This window comes from Brassica napus, chromosome A3 (assembly GCF_020379485.1).
Source record: "Brassica napus cultivar Da-Ae chromosome A3, Da-Ae, whole genome shotgun sequence".
Taxonomy (NCBI): domain Eukaryota; kingdom Viridiplantae; phylum Streptophyta; class Magnoliopsida; order Brassicales; family Brassicaceae; genus Brassica; species Brassica napus.
The window spans coordinates 5,383,253-5,396,031 of record NC_063436.1 but is presented as its reverse complement, the minus strand read 5'-3'; the positions used below and the strand labels follow the sequence as shown (position 1 = coordinate 5,396,031).

At 38.0% G+C, this 12,779-nt stretch overlaps 1 protein-coding gene across 1 annotated transcript; it reads right to left on the bottom strand.

The window, feature by feature from the left end:
• Window positions 1-726: 726 nt before the first annotated feature.
• On the bottom strand, window positions 727-2,979 carry LOC106436451 (GATA transcription factor 21). Its single transcript, XM_013877421.3, has 3 exons — window positions 2,567-2,979; window positions 1,794-2,270; window positions 727-1,508 (listed from the first exon to the last, which is right to left on the bottom strand). Exons 1-3 carry the CDS (start codon window positions 2,819-2,821, stop codon window positions 1,086-1,088), a joined length of 1,155 nt encoding a protein of 384 aa, XP_013732875.3. The 5' UTR covers window positions 2,822-2,979; the 3' UTR covers window positions 727-1,085.
• Between the last annotated feature and the right edge of the window lie 9,800 nt (window positions 2,980-12,779).

The following is a 12,779-nucleotide window of genomic DNA, read 5'->3' as shown; positions in this document are numbered from 1 at the left end:
TACTCTAAAATATCTAAATCACTTTAACATATATAAAACACTAACATATTTAACTAATTTCGGATATCTTCGAATCCTAGTTTGGATTTCGGTTCGGTTCGAGTTATAACCAAATCCCAAAATGCTAAGCTCATAAGTCACGTTCGGATATTTTGTATAACAATTCGGATTCGATTTCGGTTTTTCGAGTTCAAGTTTAGGTAGGTACTTCGGGTTGGGATAAAAACGCTCAGTCCTACCGTGGAGACACTGACCCTATAAACAATAACATAGCAGGAAAATAAATTAAAGACGAGAAAGGAAAGAAATAAAAACACTTTTTGAATTAGGTCAACCCCATGAAAACAAATTAGTAAGATAGTTTTATGATAAGTAGAATAACAAAATATGTGGGCTTGAAATTTTCTGAAGATCTCTTTTAACTTGATATGTCGTCGCTTTAAATGCAACACAAACACATTATCTTCTGCGCACATAATCTCGTCCTATACACACATTCATATGTGATATCGACCATCTTTTCCCTCATCCGTTCATAAATATGTTCAGAATATTTTTTTTTTTGATAAATATGTTCAGAATATTTTCACAAATGATTTTTATCCAATTATTGATATATATTCATCTTTAAGCCTCTTTAAGAAAGTTGAATGGCTTGTTAATGTCACATTTAAAATCGGTCACAATTTATGATTGATCTTAACATTGAGGTGGCATGTATAAAGATGAAAAGATAAATAATTTTTTTATATTATTTCTCAAATCACGTAACACAATATAAAGATGGAATAAAAGAACACCCACATTATCGGTGATCATTGCTCCATCAGGGAAAAAACACACAACATAAACTATTAAACCCTAAACCAAAATCTCCCAAAACATAATATAGAGCTATTAATTATTATATTAAACTCTCACACATTCTTATTGTAAAATGTTTAGGCTTCTCATATTAGACCTACTTGCAAAACCCACATGAATCACTCCAAGATTTAAAAATCTTATCATTATTTTGATTACTATGTATATATATTTATAAAATTAACCTCCATTTGTTATCAGAAGACTTTGTCATTATCTGATCAGCCATGCACCATTCCATACGACAAAGCCATGAGCAAAACAGCAGCTTCCTTCTCATCTTGTGGGAACACTTGTTGATAAGCTGAGCTTTTGGTCAACATTATCGTCAAGTCGTCAAAGCGAAGTTTGTTGGATGAAACTGAAGAATCAGAAGAAGTTGTTGATTTACTAATCTCGGCAACCGCAGCCGCGTACTCATCTCCTTCTTTGATCTTGCACTTTTTTGTATAGGCCCCTACATGGGGAGTAATATCGTATTTGTCTCCTCCATTAGATCGCTTTTTCTTGTTTTGCAACTTCTTTTTCACCGGTAATTGTTGCATCCGTGCCGCCATCACCTCTTGGTCGCCCTCAGCTGTGGCTGCAGCCATTGCGGCCTGCCTCGCCTTTCTTTGTCTTATGCCACATGCGTTACAAAGAGACTGTAATAAAAAAAAGTTTGTGAATATTAATCATGTGCGTGTATGAGTTGTAGTTGATCAAATTATAGAACATAATTTTAAAGTCGTGTGTATATCATTCAGGATAAAAGCGTCATGAAGTCTAAAGATGCATTAAACTTGAATAAACCAAATATATATGCCATTTAACACATAACTATGTGTTTTACAATAATAAAGGTTCTCCAAAAAAAAAACTACGTGTTTCACAAATATAAGTAAGGTATAAATAGTATAAGATACAATACCAAAAATTAATTAATTTACCTTGGGACCTCGAGGCCCACTTCGCCAAAGAGGAGTCTTGGTGGTGTTACAATTGGAACAAACCCTAATCAGGCCATTGTTATTACCATAACCATTCTCATTGATTGTATTGTCGCGATTTTCCCTGGTCACGGCCGTGGTCGTCCTGGGCGAGATTTTCTTGAGATCTTCATCGTGATCTTCTTCCAAACTAATCTTCTGGTTTAAAAGGTGGTGATCTTCTTTATGATCATTATTATTTTTACTAGTATGATCGGTGGACTGTTTATTGTTGGTTATTGTATTCTTGATCAACCGCATCTTTGGGGACATCATCCACTTGTCGGAGTCTAAATTGGATTTTGTCTGGTTTTGATGAAGAAAATCGGTTTGGTCTTCGTGATGATCTTTTTTCCTTATTGTTAGTTTCAGTCTTGTCTCCTTCTTTGGCACCATGTGATCGTAGGATGATGACGATCCACTGTTAAACATCTTGGCCTGATATATATCAAGGATCAAGGTTATAATTAACAAAACAAAGTAATTATTTATGTGGTTTCTTAAGATTCTCCCTTTAACTCGACAATTTAAGCTTCTTTCATGCAAATATTTCTCAATACAGATTTAAAAACTAAATATTCATTGTATGAACTTTACATGATCAGGCATCATATCAACAACTAACTAAAAAGGCCAGATCATTCAAAATAACACATATATATATATATACACGCAACTAATTAAGGTTGATATATGATTATAAACACCTATGTATGTGGTGTGTGTGTATATACCTTGAGGGGTTGAGAAAGATGGACATGATCAACATGATACGTGTTTTTGTATTCAACATGTTGGTCTTCTTGAGAGTTGATCAAGAAAGGAAGGTAAGAGGAAAGAGACGAAATGGATGAGGAAGAACATGACGAATTAGAAAGAACTTGATTATGAAGAAGAGACGAAGAGGATCCAAGAGGATAGAAAAAGGGCTGTTCATGATGGTTTTGATCTTCGTTTAGATCTATAGAGTAATGAAAATTCGAACCCATTGATGAGAAAGAGAGATGAAAACTCAAATAGAGAGAGGGAGATCTTAGATGAGAAGCTCAGAGAGATCATAGACAGCAAAACTAAAAGAGTCCAATCTGTACTATGTATGATCCCTTTTAAATGCTATGAGATGAGATAGGAGCCCAACATGGTTTCTATTATACATATATATATATATATAACGATCAACTTGTGCAGTGAATTCTCGAAGACATGGATAAAAGATACTGTTTTTAATTTCTACCCTCAGACCAGTCTGATCGTAAACCCACAACAAATATTAGTTCGGATTATCCTTTATATTGAATTTTTAATAATAGATTAAGAGAAAGCAACTAACAGAATGAGAGACTTTATTTATTTTTATTCTTTTAAATACCAGAGAAATTATTTATATTTATAATTTATCGTTTAAGTTATATGTAACCAATTATGTAACGATCTTGGTTGATCCAATGTTTTAGGATGTCCAATCCAAGATGAAATGCTCTTTTTATACTGTATGTTTTTGCTAGTATGGTCACTGGATAAGCTAGTAGAAAATTATTAAAAGAAAGTAGAAAATTTACGTATATTTAATTAACTTAGCGGTTCACGTGAGTCCATGGCGCCCATAGGAAACCAAACACATGCGACAAACTGTGTATATGGAATTGTAGCGGGCGATTCCATTCAAAACAAACCCTATCTAATTTCCTTACCCCACTAGAGAAACAGAGAAAAATGAAAAATGAGACCATATTTTATATAAATATTTGGAGGGTAAGAGCCACACGAATCTTGATAATAATGATTCTTTTAGTTGTAGTCGATCTTTTCAAATCTAGGGTTCCTAGAATTCATGTTATTTTCATACCCCTTAAACTAAAAACAAAAAGGTTTATTTGGTTTGTACTAAAAAGTTTAGATGTATCATCAACTTGCTGACTTTATTTTACCAAAAAAACTTGGTGACTTTTCTATTTTATGATTGTCTCTGATACTAGTATTGCCCTAACTAGTATCGGTAGAAACGAGTTTAGAATATATTTGGTCAAATATAGAAAAAAATTTATTCAACATTTATATTTAACCTGATTAATTGACCAGTGTTCATATATTTGTATATTGATAACAAAAACTGAAAACTAGTATTTTAGTGGAGATATCCACTCGTATTAATAAACTAAAAAGTAAAAATCAGTTAGCATAGAAAAGAGATAGAAACATAAATGAAAAAAAAGTTAGTGGATCTATTTAATTAACACCCCGTAGTAGTAGTGGTTAGTACTTAAAGATTATAGATTTTATTTGTTAGGGGATTAATCCTAGCATTACTTGCTAAATATTTATACAATAATTTATTTATTCATTATTATTTACAAAAAATTCAATATTATTTTTAATTTACTAATAATAGTTAAAGTTGACCCAGTGCATAGATTTTTTGAAACCTGTAAATATACTTGATGTAGCTCGTGATCCTTTCAACACATGTGATCCATCAATAATCTCTTCCAGAGGAGAGAGAAACATGATTTGAGAGATGAGAAGTGAGGCAGAGGGAGAGAAGAGAGAATAACAAAAGACAAGAGATAGGTTTAGAATGGTAAAGGAAGAACAGATCCCCACCTTAGTATTGCCAAACTTATTCAGTTCCTTCTTATCAGATTTACAGATCACTGAGGACCCGCACACACACAAAGAGACAATTCGTTTTCATTTTTAAATTTAAAATCAGTCCATCAATTTATATTTATATACATATTAATTCCTTAGGCTAAATTATCAAGCAACGATTTATACTTAGTAGTTTTTCTTAGGGAAATGTGAATGTGATCTATCAATCTCTCTCTTTTTACCGTCAACTTCAAGTTTTGGTGCTACATTTTACCATATCCGATGACATATATGCAATTGATAAGTAACTTAGCTGTCCTAGACAGAAAATATTTGTCTAAATCACGGAATCCAAGTTCAAGCAAAATTTTATGTATGAAGAGAAATAATTTATGCAAAAACATAAATTATCAATGTTTATTCTTAAATTGAAAAGATCTAATGAAAGTTCCAATTAATAGGATGGTAAAAAAAACTGGATTATCCCCTAATTATAAAGAAAACGTTTTAAAAAGTCGTGGATCATGTTGATCCAACTCAAAATTGATCTTGTCATCTTTCTTTTTAGAAATGAACTGGTACTATCATCATCATACAAGCAATACTAACAAAATCAAAGGTTTTCATTAAAACAAAAACAAACCAAAGGTAGTTTGACTAGTTCTGTGACTTCTGTCTCATTGACTAGTTCTGTCGCTTCTTCTTTTTGTTTTTTTTACTAGTTCTCTTCTGCATAGGGTTCTTGAAAATCGAGCTGATCAGGGCCATTAATTGGATGACGGAGCGATGTACTGAGATCAATGTGAGAAGAGAGGTAGAGCCATAGAGGAAAGACAGAAATCTAGTAGAGCTAAATAGGTGCTAGCTAAGCTAGCTTCTCTGAGATCTTAAGGGTTTTGTTCTTTCATATGCTAGAAAAGGACACCATGCGATCTATCAATCTCCCTCAACGTTATGTTTACAATTTTTTTTTAATACATGTACCTGGATATATTTTATACCAAACGGAATCTTTATTCTTTCTCTACCTTTGAGGCTATTGTATCTTCATAATTGCATGGATTCAACATCTTGCAGTGGCTGAAAATTCCACAGCTACTTAACCTAGTAGTATATTAAGCTTCATAAAAAGTATGGTAAATATACATATATATACCATTTTTAATTGTTTTATACAGTATGTATTTTTGTGTTGATTTTAACTTTTACTCTTGAAACCGAGACACTAAAACTGAAAGTCCTAGTCGAAGATGGATTGATTTTCAAGAGAGAAAGGTCGATATGAACGGATTTTTTTCACATAAATATATCATGAAAAAGGGAAGATGCTAGATATGAACTGGGACCAAGCAAAATTATTAATAAAAGAATAATAAAATATTTGAATAAGAGATTGTAAAAACGGACTGAAAATAAGAGACCGGGACGGCCGCCATATATTCATATAAGGTTCACAGAGAATGATGAATTGCCAATAAAGTTTTTCGTTCTTTTCTTCATATAGATCCCTGAATTTTTTAACGGACAGATAATGTTATAATTTATATTTTACATATATTTTCACCCAAAAAGGTTATTTTACATATTTCAGATAAAATATCCACTTGAAGTGACCAAGAAGATCACACATGACAAGTTGTAATAACGAGATTTGAGTACTATTATTATCTGAATCGGAAACAAGAGGCGATATAGAGCATACGAAACTAACTCTTGTTACAAATTTTATTGTCTCTTTCCGCAAATAAACATGATCTTATATTTGTTTGGAAAGTGGTCACACACTTCTCTTTACCGACAATTATTAAAACCCGATCGGCTAGTTCGATATTAAAACTAATCTAACGATTACTAGATAGCATGTCTAATCTACACCATGCATGCTTGTTTATGTTAATTTTAAAATACAACTCCTAAAAAAACTCTTAGACACATTGTCAGAAAATAATATTTTGCGTATTTCCAAACATTAATACCAAAACCCAATACTTCCATCAGTAACACAAATTTTAGTTTTTCGAAGTTTATGAATATGTACTGCTTGCTTCAGATATTATTACTAACCTTCTAAGAAATCCTTCTTAAACCTAAACTAAGGTATTTGGAATTTTTATTAAAATTTAAAAACGTATGTTAAATCGTATAATTTTGTCTTTTTGCTCACAATTAAAATCGTATAATAAGTTGTCTTATTTTGTTAGCCTATATGTTCATATGTGATACATTGGTTTTGTCCTAAAAGTATAAGCTGAGTTAGTGTACCGGTTATTACACTGAGAAATGAATCACTAAAGGTCTAGTCTAAAAAGACTGGTAACTGATATAATTCCGGGTCGGTTTCATCTGGTGCACACATCAAATAAGCCCTAATAAATTGCCCCACTGATACATATTTTTAAGAAAATAGTCAATTATAGAGATTATAAAACAATGGATCACAATAAATCTAAAGTATATAATAAGATATATACACGTACATATAAGTATATAAAAAAAAGAGTGAGATCCAAGAAAAAATAAACGATAGAGAGATGGGCAACGTATGCGGCATATGGATCACAATATCCAAAGAAGTAAACACTTCTGGAAGCAACAAGACAGAGATGCATATGTATGTATATATGTGTATTATGAATTATGTCAATTTGAAGTGTCAGTACAAATGGAGCTATGTCCAACATTTTGGTACTTTTCATGACTAGTCTTTTTTGTCTCTTCCTAATAAAATACACTCAAAGGGACCATTGATCTTCTCTCTGATTTACAATACCGTCTCCGCTGTCTCGTGACAGTTTGATTTGTGTGATTTGAAATTCTCTTTCTCTGGATCAATGAGTCGTTTATTTCATTCAATTTACATTAGATCATATTCCTCTCGCGTAGAGAAAAAAGAACACATGTTATGATAATGGTGACAGTAATAACTAAATGAAGCGGTACTACTTTAGAGGTGCAAAACCAAGCATGATGCTAAGGCGATATGAGAATGTACTGACTATCGGTGATAAACCAGATTTTAGATTGAAAACGGTTGTATTATCAGTAAAAGAAGACTTTTTCCTTGAAAATCGCCTTTTAAAAAGCTCCCAGGCACACAGCTCGAGGAATCACTGTTCAAGGTTGACTTTTGAGCCATCCACCGTCTCCCAACCAGAAACCACCGCGTGTTTCGACAGGATACGCCGGAATTTGCGACCGGAAGTTCTTCTCTCCCTGGTTCCCTAATCTCCGACACATCCTCGTTACATCTACGGTTCCTGTTTTCGAAACCAATGAAGCACCTGACGTAGATCTGGAGCTTTGTAAGGGGGTGGTGAAAACAATTTAAAAACTTTCACCTGAGATGGGCCGAGTTATTAAGATTGTTTTTCACCAGCTTCTTCTTTTACTGTCTTGTGCAGTCTTACCTTGTCACTGAGGTTTTACCTAAGTTTGGGATTTCTACCGTTGAAGCATTTACTACGGTCACTTATTGCGAGTATCTCTTTCCTTCACAGTATTTATGGCTCATAGGTTGTCAAGGGGAGAAAAAGAGAAGTGGATCTCTAAAGATCCGAGACCGGTTCGAAGACCACCAGTTAGAATTCCAGTTTCTAACAACGAGGCTTTGATTGAAGAGCATAAACTGACCCTTATAGGGAGAGTAACTAACCCAGCTATCCAGAAAACTAAAGCGCTGGTTGACTTCTTCCTCCAACACTGGCACGTTCAAGGACGAATCACTGGGAAAGCCCTAGGCCCACATCTCTTCCAGTTTAAATTTGAGACAGAGCAAGATCTCCAGCACATCCTCTCGAAAGCCCCCTTCCACTTCAAGAGATGGATGCTGATCTTGCAGAGGTGGGAACCCATTGTTTCTGATAACTTCCCGGCACTCATCCCATTTTGGATTACTATACACGGCATTCCTCTCCACTACTGGACAAATGACGCGCTTAAAGCCATTGGTAAAGAGCTTGGACCAGTAAAGGATGTTGATGTAGACAAAGGAAGAGTCAGAGTTATGATCAATGGGCTAAGGCCGCTTGAGACAATGCTAGACATTAGCTTGTCAGGCGATATCAAGCAAGTGGAACTAGAATTTGAAAACTTGGAAAAACATTGTTTTCACTGCTTGTCTTTGACCCATGAAGTGGATGACTGCCCCTCTGGTAAAGCGAAAGGAACTTCTAGAGACAGAGGAGATCACCTGGGAATCTCACAAAACCGTACTCTGGAACGACTTGAGGCTGATAGGAGACGGAAGGAGTCAAGAAGGGGAGAGAGAAATTTTTCCCAAGGACAAAGACACAACTCTGATGCAACGTCTCATTGGAAGAAAACTGAAAACAGAGAGGGCTCATGGAGATCAGACACTAACTCTGGGTATGATTACGGTTTCAGAAGAGAGACCCAAAGAAATGAAGAATCTTACCCCAACTCCAGTCGGAACAGAGCGGTTCGTCCCTCCGCTCGGGAGAGACTATCCTTTTCTAGAGACAATGAAGCAATCTCCCGCAGAGGCAACCAGACAAAAAGTTCAACTTCCGGCCCAAGAAACGAATGGAGACCTGTCGCTGAAGGCCTGAAGAGTACTACCCCTGCTCGTTCAAGCTACTCAAAAGTGTCTCATACCCCATCACCACGCCCTCAGCGGGAAGGAATCTCTACCCAGGCTGGCTCAGCAGAAACAAATAATAAATCTGTAGATGGAAGTATTCCCTCCCATGAGAGAAGGTCAGCTCTGGAACGACTCTCTCTCCCGACTGAAAGGGTACCCTTACTGCAGGATGGGGTAGCAAACTCAGCCTCAGGAAGGCTCCAAGAAGTCGATATCCAGTACCTTGAGGATAATCTTCCCTTTCCACAATCTGGAGGCATCAACGTTGCCTCAAGCTCAAAACAACAAAGAACCCCGATCATGGATCAGCAGGAAGGCTTTGTGGACAGATCACCTATAAGAACCTTGAGTGAAGATAGGATACATGTCTCCCTAAGACTAGGTCCGATGATGTCCTCTCCAGTGGATAGGAATACGCAAGGCCTGGTGGAACAACAAGCTCTTCATGCAGATGTTCCCCGCCTAGGCGCTACCTCAAAGAAAGGGAAGGGTCCGCTTCAGCTTCAGCCTGTCACTAAGAAAAGAACAACGAGAAGTTCTCCGCAAGGTCTTAGTGTGAAGAGAAGAAGAGTTACTAAGACTCAGAACTCCCCAAGACGTAAAGTTTCAGCCACTGCAGGACAGGCAAAGGGAGGACGAGCATCAGGATCTGAAGCTACTCAGCCTCGTATGACTATCATTCCACCTTCAAGGAGGAAAGGAGCGGATTTTCGGTCCGATCCAAAATCTCTTCCTTAGTCAATATGAGCTGGAACTGTCAAGGTATGGGGAGCGACCTGACAGTTCGTCGTCTCCGGGAATTTCGATCCAAAAATTCTCCGGAGATAATGTTCCTTATGGAGACAAAACGAAGCGATGAGGCGGTTTTCCAGATGTACAAAGGCACTGAATTTACAAACCACTTTACCGTACCTCCTGAGGGGCTTAGTGATGGCTTAGCATTATCGTGGAAAGACAGTGTGCAACTGGAAGTTTTATATGCTTCAGCAAATGTAATTGATACAAGCATCTCTTTTAATGGAAAAAGCTTCTTTGTATCATACATCTATGGTGTGCCCCAGCGAGAAAACAGAGCTAAATTTTGGGAGGAAATTTCCTCCATTGGAGCACAAAGAACTGAAGCATGGCTGCTTACGGGAGACTTTAACGAGCTCCTTAATAACTCGGAAAAAGTCGGTGGCCCCTTGAGATGGGAAGGATCGTTTGTATCCTTTCGTAATTTCGTATCTCAGAATGGGCTTTGGGATCTCCAATTCTCTGGCAATTCCCTATCTTGGAGGGGAACAAGATACTCACACTTCATTCAGTCTCGGCTTGATCGTGTCATGGCAAATGTAGAATGGATGGAGATGTTTCCTGCTGCTAGGAGTGAGTATTTACGATTCGAGGGATCAGATCACCGACCAGTTCTCACTCACTTTGATCAGAATCTTAAGAAGAAAAAAGGAATTTTCCGATATGATAGGAGCCTAAGCGACAAACCAGAAATACGAGAGCTGGTGGAAAAGACATGGAAACAAAGTGAGGACTCTGTACTGTCAAAAATCTGCAGTATTAGGAGGAACCTGGTGGAATGGGTCAGAACACAGGCAACATCAAGCAAAGAAGCAATTACTCTCCACCAGGATTTATTGGAAAAGGCCCTCTCGGATTCAGTACAAGATCAGGAGAGAATTCATGAGATTCAAGCTGCACTTAATGAAGCTTACGCTGTGGAGGAAGCTTTCTGGCGCCAACGAAGCCGTATCCAATGGCTGAATGAAGGCGACAGAAACTCTAACTTCTTCCACGCTGTTACAAGAGGTCGTAGAGCGAAGAATAAATTCTCAGTGATTGAGAACGAAGAAGGGCAAGCGTTCTACGAAGAAGAGCAGATTGTTGATGTTTTTGGTCTCTATTACCAGAAACTTTTCACGTCTGGTAACACTGATGGGAAAGTGGTGGTTCAGGAAGCGTTAGCACCTAAGATCTCCGAGGAAGATAACCGTAACCTTATTGCTATCCCGGACAAGGCGGAGGTCACTGCCGCAGTCTTCTCTATCCATCCCGATAAGGCCCCAGGCCCTGATGGTTTCTCAGCTTCTTTCTATCAATCCTTTTGGGATGTGATCGGAGAAGACGTCTACGGCGACATACGAAGTTTTTTTGAAACAAGTCACCTCCACCCGAGGCAAAATGAGACCCACCTTAGGCTGATCCCGAAAACGACGAGTGCAAAACGAACCTCAGAGTATCGACCAATAGCCTTGTGTAATACTCATTATAAGATCATTGCGAAAATCTTGTCAAAGAGACTTCAGCCGCTACTGCAATCCATCATATCCCCTTCACAGTCCGCGTTCGTTCCCGGGCGAGCCATTTCCGATAACGTCCTAATCACCCACGAGATTCTCCATTTCCTTAGGCAGTCGAAAGCAAAGAAACATGTGTCTATGGCGGTAAAGACGGACATGAGTAAGGCCTATGATAGGATTGAATGGAGTTTTCTGCGGGAAGTGTTAACACGGCTGGGCTTTCATGAAGTATGGATATCATGGCTGATGGAGTGTGTATCATCGGTCTCATACTCTTTCTTGATTAATGGAGGACCGCAAGGAAGAGTGGTTCCTTCTCGAGGACTGAGACAAGGCGACCCACTCTCCCCGTACCTCTTCATCTTATGTACGGAGGTCCTTTCGGGTCTGTGCCAGCAAGCGTTGGTTAAAGGGACACTACCGGGAGTTAAAGTGGCGAGAAACTGTCCCCCAATTAATCACCTCCTTTTTGCAGACGACACTATGTTCTTTGGGAAGTCTAACGCCTCTAGTTGTGCGACTCTACTCTCGATCTTGGACAGGTACGAGTCTGCCTCGGGCCAGTGTATAAACCGAACAAAATCAGCCATCACTTTCTCTTCGAAGACGAGTCAAGCAACAAAGGAGAGAGTGAAAGATGAGCTAAAGATCACTAATGAAGGAGGAATTGGTAAATATTTGGGCTTACCGGAACATTTTGGCAGAAAAAAGAGAGATATTTTTGCAAGTATTGTGGACAGAATCAAGCAAAGAGCTCATAGCTGGACTTCGAGATATCTCTCCGGAGCTGGAAAAATGATTCTACTCAAAGCAGTTCTCGCAGCGATGCCAACATACGCGATGTCCTGCTTTAAGCTTCCGGTCTCGCTATGCAAACAAATCCAGTCCGTTCTCACTCGCTTTTGGTGGGATGTGAAACCGGAGATCCGAAAGATGTGCTGGGTCTCTTGGGACAAACTTACTCTACCACGAGGTGCAGGCGGGTTGGGTTTCAAGGAGATAGAGATCTTCAATGATGCTCTCTTAGCAAAGCATACCTGGAGGCTGTTGAAAAACCCCCACTCTCTCTTGGGACAAACCTTGCTAAATAAGTACTGCCTATCTGAAAATATTCTAGAGTGCACTGCACCGAATTCTGCATCACATGGCTGGAGGGGTATCTTAGCAGGGAGAGAAATAATCAGGAAAGGAGTTGGTTGGGCTATTGGAGATGGAAGATCTGTGAGGATTTGGGGAGATAATTGGCTATCTTCATCTCAGCAACACAGGCCGATTGGACCCCCAACAAGAGAATCTCAAAATTTTCTTGTCTCGGATCTAATGCTCCCCAATGCAACAGACAAGAACGTGGAGAAATAAAGCTCCACCTACCTCAGTATGAGGTCGCCATTAGAAAGATTGTGCCAAGTCGTTTTTCCCAGGCAGACGAGTTGGTATGGCTTCTAGAGAAATCTGGAACATACA